A 17,526-nucleotide genomic window follows, 5' to 3' on the forward strand; every position below is an offset into this window, starting at 1 on the left:
ACTAAAAAGTTTAAAAATGATGGACAATCATAACACAAAACACAACTATTTTTAAAAAAAATATGAGTTGAGAGGTGATTGGTTAGAAAATAGACCGGTCCCTCACACCGACTAAACCCGAGGTGCCTTCGCCCTCTGCCATCCCTCACACCCTATCCATTTTGGCATTTGGCGACTTGGACGGAAAGCCACCCGATATATTTTCTAAGTTCGGTTTTTTTTTCTTGGATGAAAAAGAAAGATAACGTTTTTAATCTATCGTAGGAAACAAAAATACATTTTATTAAGTAACGATAAAACTACTTGTGGTCTAGTAGCAGGAGGCTTATGTTATTAAGTGGAGACCCAAACTCGATCCTTATTTGTGTCACTCTTGGTCGATTAAGACACAAATGTTGTCAATTTAACCCTGACCCTCCGATATCTCGTTTCACTGTGTGTTACGCAATCTTCTGCACTTGTGACGACACGAATTTCAAGTGGCAGTCGATGAAAAAACGTCCAAACCAAGCACTGAAATCTGCGTAAACCCGATTAAGACAATACAGTCTGGCCACTAAAATCGCAAACAAAAAAAGTAATCAAATTTTGGCGTCAAACGACAAACCCCAATTGAGAAATCTCACCGCAATGGCTTCAGCTGCCGGCGGCGGTAGCTCCGGCGACGGCGGCGGTAATATTAATATATCACCTCTGCTGCGTACGTTAGCCAAAGGTGCAGCTATAACTGTAGGTGGTATCGTCTCCATCACAGCAATTTCATCCACATTAATCACTCTGCACAATAGGGTAATTAACACAAATTCTTGTTTCTTGATTATTAATTTCACTTCTTAAAGATTCAATTTGGGGATATTAACAAGAAAGATTCAATTTTTTTCATTTGGGTTTTTCGGTTCTGGTTGTTTTGAGTTGTTAGCTGAGAAAAAGTGATCCATTTAAAGTTCGGGTTATTCGGGTCGGGTTAGTTTAGTTCGGGTTGTTCGGTTTTTGTGTTTAGATGTAAAATGAAAAAAAAAACTTTGCTTAATTTAACTTTTTAGATATTCAATTTGGGGAAATTAACAAGAAAGATTCAGTTTTTTTCTTTCGGGTTTTTCGGGTCGGGTTGTTTTGAGTTTTTAGCTGAGAAAAAGTGATCCATTTAAAGTTCGGGTTGATCGGGTTGGGTTAGTTTAGTTCGGGTTGTTTGGTTTAGATGTAAAATGAAAAAAAAATATCTTTGCTTATTTAATCTTTTAGATATTTAATTTGTGGAAATTAACAAGAAAGATTCAATTTTTATTTATCAAGAATTAGGCTAGTACCTTTATGCTATGATGCTATGTAGTTGCATGCGGTAGGGTGTAAACGGACCGAACGTTGGACAAACTGTTCGGCTGGAAGTTATTTTATGTTTGTTCGCTTAGTAAATGAAAGAAGGAATTTCTTTCCTATAACTAAATGAACGAACACGAATAGGGGCCATGTTTGTTTATTTGTGTTTATGAACATTTGATAATGTGTTCGTTTATGGTCGTTAATGTTTGTTCATTAAAGGTTTTAATACTTTTTAATGACTTTTCTAATATTATTATATAGATTAAAGAAACAATATATTTACTATGAAACAAACACATATATATGTATTGTGTGATACTTTATATGTAAAAAAAACAACACAAACTTGGTAGCTGGACCGAACTGTTGACACTGACCATTCTCGGTTAGCCAAATCAAATAAAACAGTGTGTTCATTCGTTTGTGTTTGTGAACCATTCAAGAACAAGTTCATTTCCTTAATGAGCGGACAAAAGCAAGCAACTTCGTTCGTTAGTTGTTTGTGAACCGTTCTCTTTTCTGATAAAAGCTTAACAGATGAACATGAACAAGGCCTTGTTCAGTTCGGGTCGTTTGCAGCCCTAGTATGCAGTGTTGTAAAAATCTGTCTCCGCGAGTTTCAACTCGACCAGCGTTACTCGGTATCGGTCAAACTTGAAGGTAGACGGTCCAACTTGGACGTCGCATTCAATTCGGTTTTTCGCTGTTTTTTTTACGGAGATACCTTGGAAGACGAGAATTAAATGATTAATATATCTACAATATTAACGAATAATTATCAATTTTTTTTATATACTTAGTTTCTCTACATCTCATTTGGTTTTTATTGATATTCACGTATTTTGTTATTAATATTAGTAACTTATGATATATAACATATTTATTTAACATATATATCATTACCCAAAATTAGTTTTATTATATATCAACCGACCTGGCATCGCCTAGCGACTTCTGTAAACGTGGTTATATGACGTTTGATTTTATTATTATTTTGGTGCAGAAACAAATTGGGTCATCATCATCAACATCTATGATGAAAAAGAATGCAAGATCATGTGATGTATGTAAAGCAACAGGATTTTACATGTGTAAATTATGCAAAGGCAATGCTGCAATAGAGTGGTCTCCATTGTATGATCCTGTGTTCATTAATCCATGCCTTTGCCCTACTTGTGATGGACATAGGTATATTCATTTCCGCCTTTGAGAAACAAAAACTCGATGAATATTAATATTAGGGGTGCAAACGAGTCGAGTCGCTCGCCAGATACTGAGCTTAGATCGATAAAAAGCTCGAAACGAGCCGAGTTTTTCGAGCTCGAGCCTCAAATAATGCTTATTTAGTTATCGAGCCCGAGCTTGAGCCTTGTGTCCGAGCTCGAGCCGATCATAGGCTCGTTTAAGATTTGTTCTCAAAATATATAAAATAATTAGAAATGTATATATAAATTAATTAATATTTAAACAATTTAGCCGAGCCCGAGCTTAAAATAACAACTCACGAGCCAGAATCGAGCTTTAGAAAAAGAGCTCGAGCTCTCGTAAGTCAAAACGAGCCGATGTTTGAGCCTAGTCGAGCTCGGGCTCGTCTTGTTTACATCCCTTTAACATTTGTATCTATGGCTCTTATTGACTTTGGACTAGAGTCAAATGAATAGTTATGTTGATTTTTGATTTGGAATGAAAATTTTTGGACTGTCTTTATCGGGACGAAATTATTATCAATTAGGACTGTTCAAAGGGTAAGACCCGACCCTTTTACCTAATACCTTACCCGGACCCTTTACCCTTTTAGGAAGAAACGTGGACCCGAGACCCTACCCTCCAAACAATAAAAGGGTCGGGTATAAATAAGGGTTTCAAGGGTCTAACCCTTTACCCTTTAAAATATTAATCACATCTTCTTTTTTATCATATATTATGCGCATCTCTCATATATGACTTTAATATATGAATCCTAGAACAATAATACTTTCATTTATTAACATAGTAAAGTTTAACTTCGAAAGTTTATCAACCATTTGAACTGATGCAAAAAATATTCATATTCACAAATTACATGTAGAGAACATTTCAGTGATTTCCATATATATGTTTCCATTTAGTGGTATGGTCCTTTAATTTTAATTTTTCTTAGTAGTTGGGAAATTTCTGATAAATCATATATGAAATACAAACCTCTCATAAATTTAAGATTAATCGTGAATATGATGTATATCTATCTAGTAAACGGGTCGGACCCTTGAAACCCTTTTACCCTTGAAGGTGAAATTTAAATACCCTTTACCTGACCCATATTATTTATTTGGGTCTAATTCAGGGTTTTAAGAATCGGGTAATCGGGTTTCAAGGGTCCGACCCTTATCTTGCTCACCCCTAATTATCATATCAAAAAAGAGAAAAAAATGCAAATTAAAGTGGATAGTCGACAGTGAAATTGTTAATATTAAGCGTGCAAATGAGTCTAGCACTCTAGCTGCTCATGAGCTACTCGAGCTCAGATCGATAAAAGCTTGAAACATGCTGATCTTTCTCGAGCTCTACCCGAGCCTCAAATAAAGCTCATTTAGTTATTGAGCCCGAGCTTGAGCCTTGTATGGGAAGCTCGTTTAGGCTCGTCGAGCTTGAGCGTTATGCATTTCTAAGTTTCTGCACAGCCGAGCTTAGGCTCGTTTAAGATTTTTCTTAAAATATATGAAAATAATTAGAAATGTATATACATTAATAAATAGGAAAATTGGATTTTAATAATCCCAACTTTACGCAGTTGGCCGATAATAATCCCGACTTTGAAAATAGCCGTCACTGGTCCCAACTTTCATGCTATTTGTTTTCATTGGACCACCGTTAAAAAAAATTTAACGACGTTAAGTTTTTTCCAAGTTTTAAATTGATGTTTTAGGGCTTTTGATCGGAATGAGAATACCAATCGAATGATATAAAACTTAACTCGAAACAACGCTTCATACAACTTGATTTTTGTTAATTAATAGTTTAAACATCGGAACTGAAGCATCCTTTAGTCGTTTGGACCACTGTTTGGAGGTAAGTTTTATATCAATCGACTCGTATACTCATTCCGATCAAAAGACCTAAAATATCAGTTTAAAATTTGAAAATAACTTAACGCCGTTAAGTTTTTTTTAACGGAGGTCTAATGAAAACAAATAGTGTGAAAGTTGGGACCAGTGACAGCTATATTCAAAGTTGGGATTATTATCGGCCAACTGCGTAAAGTTGGGATTATTAAAATCCAATTTTCCTAATAAATAAAAAAAGAGCATAGCCCGTGCTTGAAAAAACAAGACACGAGCTGGGCTCGAGCCTAGTCGAACACGGGCTCAGCTAGGCGTGTTTACACTCCTAATTAATGTGTGTATCTATAGCTCTTATTGACTTTTGACTAGAGTCAAATGAATAGTTATTAATCTTCAAATTTTACTGAAGTTATGTTAAATTTTGATTTGGAACGAAAATTTTTGGACTGTTTTTATCGGAACAAAATGATTATAATTTATAATATAAAAAAAAGAGCAAAAATGCAGATTAAAGTGGACGGTTGACTGTAAAATTGCTATTTTGATTTTAGGATTCAAAGATGTCTCAACTGTTTGGGGAGTGGATTTATTCAACAAACTAAAGGTATTTATGAAAGATTGTTTGAAGTACATGTATGCTGACTTTTGTGGTCAACTGGACTATTTTTATTTATCAAAATTGATTTGGATTCTTTAAAGTTTAAACTATCAAGAAACTGAATCTTGCATCAAGCTTCTTTATAAATGTTATATAAGTAAATAAAATGTTGCATATAAACTATCAATATGATCATAATATTAGTTTTAGTTTCAAAGTAGCCCGTTTGACCATAGAAGTCAAACTTTACATTCTTGTTAATTCTGTGAGGTAAGATATGTTTTATTGCTTTAAATTTCTTGCAGCAGATGACTAAACGCGTTGGAGCCTGGATAACGGTTTTTTGCGTGTTTCGTGGAAGCTCTTCTCTAATTGCGTGTAAGGATTCTCTTCGGTTTTGATAAAGCTGCAAACGAGTCGAGTTTAAGTTCAACGTGAGTACATGACGGATTAAGGTTTTGGATTCATTTGTATAGCTTAGTGAGCATTTTTCTTTCATCATAATCGTGTGTAGTAAAAACAAATTCGATTCGAGAGTTTAAATGACTCGAAGATTACTATAAACAAGGTTAGTATTGTAAAAATGATAAATTCTCTCCTTGATGGTCATTGGTGACCGACTGCAAGCAGGGTCTTCTCCAAGAATCTCTTAAAATTCTGGGGCTCGGGATGGACATGTAAAAGGGCATTTGAAATCACGTTTTCAATTATGTGCTAAATAATTTGACAATTTTAACAATTTAGTTGCATTTTCAGAGAGCCAATATGCACCCAAGCAAAATAATAATAATAATAATAAGGCTACGGCGGTGTTTAGGTGGTTTTTTTCCGAAAAAAATGTGTCTTTTCCGGGCAAAAACGATTTTCCGGCGATCTGCAACTAACGGCGTTAAGATCTTGTTAGTCGCTGACCGTTAGGAACAATTACATTAAAGTTGGGACCGACAGCTACCAAAAGGTGATAGTTGGGATTAATAAAAACTAATATACATTCTTTCTAAAAAAATCGTTTAAATCAAACGAATCGTTTAAACTAAAGCAGGACTTGTTTGGTTTGATATCCAGACAGTAACATGACTTAAACCTTGAAACCAGTCGTGTAATAATTATTATCCATTATATCATCCATGTCACAAAAAATAAAAATAAAAATAAAAAACCAAAGACTACATTACATGGTAGTTTTTAGTTGCACGTATATTATTTTTGGGCATACAATTAATCACTTGGCACGTAGCATGCATGCAACAGGTGTGTGTACATATAACTATCCAGGTGTGCATAATTGGAATATATACCCTAGCTATATGCAAACACATACATTTATTAACGTCCAATTGTTCATAAGGCACATATTTGTACTTCTTCTTCATGAGAATAATATTGATTATTCTAATGGATTCTATGATACAATATTTCACAACTCAAAACTGTCAAATCATTAAGAAAAAGGTAAACAAACCAACAAGTGTTGGCTGACTGCGCGCTACTTGAGACAGGATCGATAAAAAAATATTGAAATGATCCGAGCCTTATATATTGAGCCTGAGTCTCAAATAAAGTTTGTGTTTTTATCAAGCCTGAGCTCGAGCCTAGCATATGGAAAATCATTTAGGCTTGTTGACGGTCTTAGGCAGTGGCGAAGCTTGGACTGAGGCACCAGGTGCCGAGCTCAAAATGTACACAAAATTTCACAAATGAGGGGGCCCGGAAATTTTCGGCCGAAAAAGGCTAATTTACCTACGTATAAAAAATTTTCGACCGAAAACGGGTAAATTTACACTACTGGGCAAAAAAAAACAGAGGGCCGTGGCCTCAATGAAGCTTCGCCAGTGCCAATGGTCCTAGGGTGGGGCGGGGAGAGTGACCGTCCCTGTCTGATCATCTTGGTAGGCCTGAAATTTTTTTATATATACATATTTTATAAAAATAATTATGTATTCTTAATGTTTAAACTCATTTATCCAGTTTTTTGAAGCCTAATTTTATATAAAAAAAATAATAAAAGTAAAAAAAATTGCATAACCAAAATTATAATCCAATTACCCAATAAACTCACTTGAAAATTTCAATGTCTAAACCCAATTATAACAAAAGTTCTTTTTTTACTTAAGGCCAAATTCTTTTTATTGCTCTCGCCTTTGGGTTCAAATTTTTTTAACGATTCTCGAAGACGGTACTACTCGTTGAGCCTTTTAGCAAATTAACGAGCCTACTGTATTTATGAGTTTTAACTCTTGTTGACTTATATGAATTAATTTAACACTACATAGACGAGCTCGATCCGAGCTTAGTCTCACTAAGGTTTTTTTTTGCGAAAAGTAAAGATAAATATAATTGGATATATAGACGACTTAATTTATTATTATATTAAATAATAAATGACTCAAGCTCGAGTTTGAAAAAACTACTCATGAGCTGAGTCTATTTGCACCCACAATCCGACGTTTTTGATCGTAAATTTATGTAAATAATGGTTTGGTTTAATTCATAGATAAAGTAGAAGTCAATGTGGAAGTGTGGGATTTCTTCATTACATGTTTTCTTTTTTGTGGCCGCGATAACCGGGTGCATCTCTGTGATCATGAACATGAATTATACGGATGCTCCTTCGGATACTGGTTAGTTTGTGTAAATCTATGGTGATTTGTAGGCCTGTAAACGACCCGAATGAACATGAACAGTTAACTAAACAAATATTCATGTTCATGTTCGTTCGTTTAAAAAGTGAACATGTCCGTGTTCGTTTGCTTAAAATCTAAACAAACAGTTCACAAACATAAAAGATCATATTTGAAGAAACACGAAAAAACATAAATGAACACAAACGAACAAATAATATTTAGTTAGATATGTATTAGGTATCAGGGTGATATAATTTGTATAATACAAATAATATTTAATTGTTTTTTATAAATATATAAACATAACGTCCACGAACATAACTGAAAGTACGAAACATGTGTTCATCTTCGTTCATTTAATTAAACAAATTTTCATGTTCATTCATTTTTTAAATGAACGAACTTCCCGCCAAACGTTCGGTTTTTTACATGCCTAGTGATTTGTAACGACAAAACTGATCATGTTTTCGTATGAAATGAAAGGCGGTACATCTGCAAGCAAGGCAGTTAAGTTTGGGTCAACTTATGTGGTGGAACCTAAAGCGAAACACCAAGCAACCATTGTGTGGTTGCATGGTCTTGGTGATGATGGATTAAGGTATGACTAGTTATACATATATTCGACGTGCGCGCCTTTGCTCTCGTTTTATTCATCTGTTTTCTCTTTGCAGCTGGTCTCAGGTCTTGGAGACTCTTCCTCTTCCAAATGTGAGCACAAGTTTATCGCCTAGGCCATTATATATATCGTTTTCATTATGTTAATACCATCGACAATCGGCCTAAAGAGGTATGAATTCTTTGTAAAGTTTATTTGATGCCATTTCTAGGTTTAATACATTGCAGATCAAATGGATATGTCCTACTTCTCCTGTTCAACCGTTAACTATATTTGGCGGGATTTCTACAACTGCATGTAACTAATTATACTGTGTTCATCGTTAACTATTACTCTTACTACTTCATCCGTTTGAAAGTGAATGCAACGTTTATTTCCTTGGCGTAGTTTAATCCAAAATTACCTCTTTGCCATTAGTTATTTTTAGAAGAGTGAACTGCGGTTTTCTCCATGTGGTTTGTCTAAATCTGCGGTTTTAGTCCAGTAGTTTCAAATTAGCGATTTTCATCTCTGTGGTTTCATTTCACTTGCAATTAAACCTGAATTTACTAATCCCGTTAAGTATGGTCGTTAAACCCATCAGCGTGCTCTTCACGTGAGGGGTTGTTTTGTCCTTTTTTTCACCAAATACACCCCAGCTTCTCACTTGAGGGGGCTTGTGAATTAAGACTGGGGTTTATTTCGGAAGAAAAAGGACAAAATTTCCCTTCACGTGAGGGGCGTGCTGATGAGTTCAACTACCAGACTTAACGAGGTTAATGAATTCGGTTTTAATTGCAAGTGAAATGAAAACACGGGGACGGACATCGCAAATTCAAAACTACTGAACTAAAACCGCATATTTAGACAAGCCACAAGGACGAAAACTGCAGTTTACTCTTTTCAGAAAGTTATTATTGCTATATATTATTTTAGGTTCATTGAGTTATATTTTAGATATTAAACAATATGCATTCTAGGGGTGCATACTCGGGTTTGTCACTGAACCAAACGTTGTATTGATTAGTTATTTATTAGAAAACAGAGTTTCAAGATTTAGTAAAATTATCAAAACTCGGTGTCATGAATGTCAGGGTTTGATGTCGTTGGCATCTCGGAAGATGCAAGTCCGGATGTTCAAGGAATGGATGCATCAGCAGCATATGTTTTGAGCTTGCTCTCCACCGAGCCTCCAAACAGTAAATTTCTGTTATTTTTATCCTTAACCGGTCAAACGGTTAAGATAAAAAAAATTAACTAAAAAAGAAACAGGTTGAAGTTGAACCACCTCAACTTATATTATTATTCACTATATTGTTTTCTTTCTCATGTCATTATGTTTGACTTTGCAGTCAAACTCGGTGTAGGTGGATTTAGTATGGGTGCAGCCGCTGCAATATACTCTGCAAGTTGCTTTGCGTGTCGAAAATTTGGAAACAGGACCAGTTGTCCTGCCCGTTTGGACGCAGTTGTTGCCCTTAGTGGTTGGCTTCCGTGTGCAAGGTCAGAACAGGTTTCGGTTAAAATTTTAGTTTTTAAAACTTTATAGTTCTAACACCAATTGTCAGATATTAAACAAAATTTTATTATTATCGTAATAATCTTCGTTTACTTTGCTAGGGCTCTAAGCGACGAGGTTGAAGTTCGGGCTTCCTTACCTATATTGCTTTGTCATGGCAAAGGTTTTATATAACAAAAGAAAACCATCATAGTTTTGAAAATATTTTATAAAAATTAATAATAATTATGGCAGGTGACGAGGTGGTTCGGTTTCACTATGGAGAAAAGTCGGCCAAGAAACTAACTTCAGCCGGCTTCGAAAACTTGACATTCAAGCCGTTTAACTCGTATGTGACTTCCTTCATGTTACACCGTCTTTTTTTATATTGTTTGTGTAATTGTGTCGGTAAGAGTATTCTTGACGGTGCAGGCTCGGTCATTACATAACTCCTGAAGAAATGGCTGAGGTCGCGTCATGGCTAACTTCAAAACTAGAGCTCGAGGGTAAGTCATAGAGTTCGGCCCATTCAACAAAACACCTAACACATGTAAATATGTAAATTATACATACCGATGACTATAGGGGCCCGCCTCAACCAACCTATCAACCTTTGATGTATATTACGAGTGTTTTAACGGTTACATGGTACATTGCTACCAAGGACCAAATCTTAAGTCATGATATTGTATGTTGTGTGGTCCGGTTGTCGTGTTTCATGTTTTTTGGCCTTCTGTAATTCGGTTTTCAAGAGTCGGAAAATAAGACTGATCCTGTTATATACCAATCTCGTACTTGGTTGTATAACAGGATCAGTCTGGGGTCTAGATGAAGCGAGAAATGACTAAAATACCCATCACATGTCATGCACACGAGACAAACCTTGTAACACAACTTATGTTATTACAACAACGATCGTATCATAGTACATACGTACGATAATTACAATACATTTCTAAAAAATTAAACGGACTACCAAAAAATCTATACTCGAAGAAAGAGAGGAACATGAGTGTGAATGCGAGTGTCGATTTTTTAAAAAGTTGCGTTGCGAAGATGTATGCGTTCTTTAGTGATCGGTTGTTAAGCATATCTTATATTCAACAAGCACACGCATGCGCCACCACGGTTCAGTACATCGCCACCACGCATGCGCCACCGCAGTTCAATACATTTCCACCATACACGCGCACAGTCGCGGATTAACATTCCGTCAACATTCATACGCGCCACGACAAGTGAACCTCGCCACCGCGTAATGTTATTGCGCCACCACGAGTACACGCCACCGCGGGTAACCATCTGGCCGCCATGATGCATGCCACCATGCATGAGTTTCACCGCTATGAAGCAGCAGCGCGCCATCATGCATGCGCGCTGGCGCCGAGCACACGAAAGGTCTGACACAACGTCTCCATCTCTGATGCATGTCAACACCAACTAACCACATGCATTGACGATTCGTTTTAACCAAAGGGATGGAATTTCGTGCAACGCGCGTACAAGAAAAGAAAAAGAAAAAACAAGCCCTATTAAAAAAGCAAACTATTAAGTCTAATATCTATCTTACCTCGCTCGCGCGAGACAAGACACACATTAGACTGGGGGGGCTTGAAGGGGTATGCGCCCGCCTTAATATCGAGCGGGGCGGGTCAACCCACAAGATATAGACAAGAGGCTTGAAATCAGGATGTCATGAAGACACAAAGCCAAAACCTATGCGCGTGGCGCATATCACATATGCTCACGCATATCACATATGCTCACGCATCATATATGCTCACGCATATCACATATGCTCACGCATCACATATGCTCGCGCATATCACATCTGCGCATGGCGCATATCACATATGCTCGCGCATATCACATATGCTCGCGCATATCACATCTGCGCATGGCGCATATCACATATGCTCACGCATATCACATATGCTCACGAATATCACATCTGCGCATGAAACATCTGCGCGTGGCGCATATCGCATCTGCGCGTGAGAATAAAGAGAAGACCTTGCGCATCCCCGGGATAGGCGCATAAAGGCCGCGCGTAAGCGACACAACAAATGAGAATAGTCTAATCCAAATCAGGATAAGGACAACCATGATTGTACTCATCAGACAACCTTCCAGAAGGTATCTTTTAAGGAATAAAGGATGTGCTGATATTGACAGCTGCCACTGAAGGGTGGACAACTCAGCAAAGCCCATGTGCCACCACGTGATGGCACATGGGTCGGGTGAAATACCTTGGTCAGAGAATAATCAATGAAAAAGCACCAGGTGTCCTAAGTACACGTGGCGCGCTCAACTCTTCGCCATGCATGCGCGCTCAACTTCCAGCCGCCATGCATGCGCGCCCGCGGATCACCACTCCGCCGCCATGCATACGCGACCTTGGATCACCACTCCGCCCCCATGCATGCGCACTCACGGATCACCACTCCGACGCCATGCAAGTGCGCTGCGGACGAACTCTCCCGGCCATGCATGTGCCGCATCGGAGGAACACCCCGACTCCATGCATGCGCAGTGCTGAGGGTCAAGACTAACGCCATGCATGCGCACGCAACTCGCCGCCATGCATGCACGCTCAACTCTTCGCCATGCATGCGCACTCAACTCTCCGCCATGCATGCGCGCTCAACTTCCAGCCGCCATGCATGCGCGCCCGCGGATCATCACTCCGCCGCCATGCATACGCGACCTTGGATTACCACTCCGCCCCCATGCATGCGCGCACCGCAGATCAACACTTCGTTAGACCAAGACCGATCACTAAAGAACGCATACATCTTCGTAACGCAACTTTTTAAAAAATCGACAAACTGGGGCGGAGGTCTTATTCTGCTCCGACACGGCATCCCTTACAAATTTGTGGGTCTTCGAACAAGAAAAAGTTAGCTAAATAAATAATATTATAGCATGTCAGTAGTGCAATGTAAGTATTGTCAGTATCATCACATGTCACATGACAACAAAGTCTTGATGAAGGAATTAATTTCCAAATTTTCAAAACAGCACCCTCAACTCTTGAGTCATATTTATTATGATAACAAAGCAAGGATTTAAGCTGTTGACATTTACCCCCCTCCACAAGTATAACAAGGAAACCTTCCTCGATCTGAAAAAAGTCTCGCGTCAGAGGCGCGGAACACTTGCGTTAGAGGCGTGGAATTCTCATGGCAAAGCGAAAACAATTCTCGCGTCAGAGGCACGGAACACTCGTGTCGGAAGCGTGGAATCCTCGCGACCAAATCCCAGAGCGCTAACAATAGCACATGCTTGGTTACAAATTCCTCAAGTGAATTACTTCACAAGTTTTTACAAAACCTCAAACTTTTTTGCCTATATTGATTTTGGTTTAACAATCAAAATAAAAACAAAACGAAAAGTATGAGTATATAAGATTTGCATGAAATGGCACAAAAAATTGTGCTTATATTAATGCAGAACATACGGCCACGCGCCAAACTTAAAGGTTGGGAATCTTATAAACCCATACGGCTACGCGCCATACTTAAAGGTTGGGAATCCTCATAAACCCATACGGCCACGCGCCAAACTTAAAGGTTGGGAATCCTCATAAACCCATAAGGCCACGCGCCGAACTTAAAGGTTGGGAATCCTCATAAACCCATAAGGCCACGCGCCAAACTTAAAGGTTGGGAATCCTCATAAACCCATAAGGCCACGCGCCAAACATAAAGGTCGGGAGCCTAATAATATCCCACATGGCCACGCGCCAAACATAAAGGTCGGGAGCCTAATAATATCCCACATGGCCACGCGCCAAACATAAAGGTCGGGAGCCTAATAATATTCCAAAATGGCCACGCGCCAACGTAGGTTGGGCACACCTCATAATTTGCCCGAGGATGGGAACCTTGTAATACATCCACTTTTAGTTGATATGTTTTTGCAGGTTCGGCTACGAGTCGCACAAGCACCTATGACATCATTATTATTCTGGCCGTTTGTGCCCCCATTATTATTTTGGAGACAAGCCGGGATAGTCATCCTGCGCAGAAGAGGCCCTTGTGGGCCAGTCATTATCATCATATTATAGCTCGTAAGTCGCCTCGCGCGCAAGCTTCATTAATTTTATAGCTCGTAAGTCGCCTCGCGCGCAAGCTTAATTATTTTTATAGCTCGTAAGTCGCCTCGCTTGCAAACTTAATTATTTTTATAGCTCGTAAGTCGCCTCGCGCGCAAGCTTAATTATTTTTATAGCTCGTAAGCTGCCTCGCGCGCAAGTTGCATTACATTATTATCGAGATGCGCACTCTATCTTTTATCAGGCCCCGCGCCACTATTGTTATGATGCGTGCTATATCTTATTCATGCCAGTGCACCATCATTATCATAAGGATCACAATATGTCACCATCATGGAGAAAACCTCTCAAAACTCAAAGACAATAAAAACAAGGCCAAAGAAAGGGGAAAAAACCGCCTCATATCCTAACACACCTTATGAAGTCCAGCGCTCCACCTAAACGCTTGCACGCCTAGGAGCAACAATGGACTTGGGGGGCTTGTAGGGGTATGGTACTAAACCCGGCTTACGACCTTAATTTATTATGTTTGGCTTATTTTATTATATGGACTAATACAATATTATTGGGCTGAGGGGGTTTTGTGGAGGTAACCCTAACTGGGCTAGGCCCATTAGGGTACCATGATGGTGGCCATGAGGCTCTCTATATAAGGAGGTCTCCACCTCCTTATTAAGGGCAGTTTCTCAATAAGAGCCACCACCATAACCATTTTTGTGTCTGTAAACAAGAGATCCTCGAGATTTCTTAGCAGTCACCTCCACACCCCCGAAAGGCCATTGCAGATCTCAGGCAACCGGAGAAGAAGATCAAGACGTGGTTCGTTCATCCCGAAGACCCGGGAACATCGTCATGGATCAGGTCAGATTTATTTCATATTTCTACAACGAGCATGTTTTATCGGTCATTGTACACAACCATTGTTGCCTAAGATCATATAAAAACACAACTATTACTTTGCAACCTCTTTAATGAAACCTACTTCAGTCTGCGACGTTTGTGACGTTTGTGAAAGGAAGACTTTTTGGTCGGCCTCTTCGCTTTCACTGCTCGAAGTTGATCCGGAGTCACTCTCCTCATCTTCTGTAATATCAAAAAATACTTTATATTGTATATAACATTTTTTTAATAAAATATTATATCAAATAACAAAAGTATAACTTACAAAAGAGTTTTTTTATTGTTTGAATAATTTGATACATACCATATGCATAGTACTCAGTCAACTGTTTGACAGTAGTTGACTCAAGGCTATCTGGAAGTAAACAACTACATAGACTACCTGAAAAACAAACATTTTTTATTTGACTCATGTAACATATATAAATATGTATATATAGACGGGCGGATATAGGTGGGTTAACTTTCACGACGAAGTACAAAATCAGTGCAAAAAGTTATTTTTTCTTCTACATTTTATGTATTCAGATACCCTTAAGCAAATATTAAGATACCATTCTGCCATTGTATATATGTACACATTTTAACATATTTACAAATAAACGCGTTAAAATACTTACCAATCTTTGCCAATCGATTTACCCACCCAGGAATCCCTTTACAGTTGAGTCTATGAGAAATATCATCCGTGAAGTTATTGCAATTCTTGGAAATTAAGTGATATGTGTCCCCGTGGTAATCAGAAGCAATGCTCTCGATGAATTCCCTAAATTCAGAAGCTGACATGTCTGTATGGCCTAAAGAAATCGAACATCTGTAGATAAAACCAGGGCAACTTCTTGGTTCAACTTCAAAGACTCCACTAATCGAATAGTCATGGGCTCCAAACCCGTATTCCATGCCATACACTACAACAAGCTTTTATTGATCATTTTTTCATGTATCGTAAAATATAACAGAAAACAACATCTACATGAAAACATATAAGAAGTCTTAGCTAAAGGGGTCTATTCACCCGTCCAACTAAATTTTCTATAGAAACACCACCACACATGTGCATGTCACATCACACGGGCCATATTGATGTCAGATCAAACTCTGGGACTAGGGTCTGTCACAATATGTTGTTGTATCATAGAGTGAAAAAGTGGTCATACTAAACGCATGACTTTGCGAATAGTCATCAACCATTTATTGTTAGTCAACACATCATGCAAGCGGTATGATTGTCACTCACACAACCCATATGCCCATTTTGTCTGTCATAGGGCCCACGTGATCATTTTCTTCATGTCTTACGAGTAGTGCGATACATTAATGGTGTCTGAATAGCATATTAGTGGTGTTATTAATTTGGCTATAAAAAATGTCTATTATAAAACGCTCAAATTAAAAGCTATAATAAGAAACCCTATTGATCCATATGAATCATTTCAATAAACCTCAACAATATTCATATACAATCAAAAATCAATACACATGGTCATAATCAATTTTAAGTCATTAAGACATTTCATCAAATAATCTTTGAACCCAAATCTTGAATTTTAATTTCAAAATTGATAAGCTATACATATAATAAAAATGTGAAATGGATTATAAATGAATTATACCTTCAATACCCGTATGAAAGATACCAAATCCAAACCAAATGCTATAAGAATTGAAAGGTGTGAGATCATATACATTCAAGAACACCTCTTTATCCATGAATCCATCACCAACAATTGTTGCACAATTTGATAATGATGATGATGTTGTTAATAAGGTGCTACCCTCCATCTTATATTAAAGATCAAACACAAATTATTATTCTTTTTTTTCGGTTTAAATGAAGAACAAAAAAACCCTTTTATTGAGGGAATGGATTGTTCTTGGGTTGCATAATGTTAACATTTGCCGCAAACACATGCCGATCCTCTCTCCGGCCACTGGAGTTAAAAATCTGAAGGAGGGTTAAGCCAGACGTACTCCTGCATGGGGCAACTTTGATCAACTTTTTTTATGGCTCATAGAATTAATACCAAAAATGAAAATGGCTTTTGATGACACCATTATTCTTTTTTGAAGAGCTAATATTTCACTTATAAATCCACATAACCTAACCATTGGTATGTATTAAAAGTTTTAACATGATACTAATGGTTCATGATGACTACATTGCATATACTTAACAACGTATTCCTAAAGTAGATAAATAATAAAGGTTAAACGGTCAGTGTCAAGTTCCAAACTAGATAGAACATTTAAAACGGCCATAACCGAACCATGAACCAAACTTTTTGGATATCGAACTTGTTCAATCAATCTACTTGCTTCAATTTGAATGATTCGATTAGTTTCAATGGTTTATGAATACGATGGCAAATTATACGGGCCTGATAGAAATATATGAAAAACAAAACATCCAGGACGAGTATGTGATTAAAGAAAAATATTTCGCGGGTATGAGATGATATGGGATTAGGCGATACCTAATCGGTTACCCTAAACCATATACTAATTTCTATGAATTGTATACCCAAAATATTTAAATTTTATTTTTTTTCATTTTCCTTATATGTTGTCAATTAATCCTTTATTCTATTAGCTCTATTATATGTGCATGATACAAAGTACAAAAATATTTTTGAACTCAATATAAAATTTACATATTTTAGGTATTTCATTTGTTTTCTTTAGTGATGACTATATGTATATAAATAACTTATCTGTTTAGTGATGTTTTTAAAAGTATAAAGTTACATAAACGTTAGAACTGAAAGAAAGAAAGAAAATGTACATACAAATTCTAAAGAGGTATTTCTTTTTAATGTAGTACTATATAGTATACTTGATGCCCATGTATCTGCACGATATCCGACAAGTACCCAACAACTAAAGAACCATGTAT

The 17,526-nt window shown here is 37.5% G+C and overlaps 3 protein-coding genes across 4 annotated transcripts; 2 read left to right on the top strand and 1 right to left on the bottom strand.

Moving 5' to 3' along the window:
• Positions 1-595: 595 nt before the first annotated feature.
• LOC143562298 (uncharacterized) lies at positions 596-5,544 on the top strand. 2 transcript variants are annotated; one of them, XM_077050135.1, is made up of 4 exons: positions 596-789; positions 2,324-2,508; positions 4,913-4,965; positions 5,265-5,544. In XM_077050135.1, the coding sequence occupies exons 1-4, from the start codon at positions 631-633 to the stop codon at positions 5,273-5,275; spliced, it is 408 nt and encodes a 135-aa protein (XP_076906250.1). In that variant the 5' UTR covers positions 596-630; the 3' UTR covers positions 5,276-5,544. The 2 variants fall into 2 exon arrangements, with proteins under 2 accessions (XP_076906250.1, XP_076906251.1); XM_077050136.1 differs by having other exon boundaries at positions 5,268-5,544.
• Positions 5,545-7,903: 2,359 nt separating this feature from the next.
• LOC143562299 (uncharacterized) lies at positions 7,904-10,193 on the top strand. Its single transcript, XM_077050137.1, has 8 exons — positions 7,904-8,181; positions 8,255-8,291; positions 8,427-8,496; positions 9,273-9,377; positions 9,531-9,681; positions 9,799-9,860; positions 9,932-10,025; positions 10,109-10,193. The coding sequence occupies exons 1-8, from the start codon at positions 8,045-8,047 to the stop codon at positions 10,191-10,193; spliced, it is 741 nt and encodes a 246-aa protein (XP_076906252.1). The 5' UTR covers positions 7,904-8,044.
• Positions 10,194-14,685: 4,492 nt separating this feature from the next.
• LOC143562301 (deSI-like protein At4g17486) lies at positions 14,686-16,465 on the bottom strand. The gene is made up of 4 exons (XM_077050138.1): positions 16,247-16,465; positions 15,254-15,541; positions 14,938-15,015; positions 14,686-14,813 (listed from the first exon to the last, which is right to left on the bottom strand). The coding sequence occupies exons 1-4, from the start codon at positions 16,413-16,415 to the stop codon at positions 14,686-14,688; spliced, it is 663 nt and encodes a 220-aa protein (XP_076906253.1). The 5' UTR covers positions 16,416-16,465.
• Between the last annotated feature and the right edge of the window lie 1,061 nt (positions 16,466-17,526).

Source organism: Bidens hawaiensis, unplaced genomic scaffold (genome assembly GCF_021521415.1).
Source record: "Bidens hawaiensis isolate Kalapana, Puna unplaced genomic scaffold, B.hawaiensis_p1.1 tig00020924_1, whole genome shotgun sequence".
Lineage (NCBI taxonomy): Eukaryota > Viridiplantae > Streptophyta > Magnoliopsida > Asterales > Asteraceae > Bidens > Bidens hawaiensis.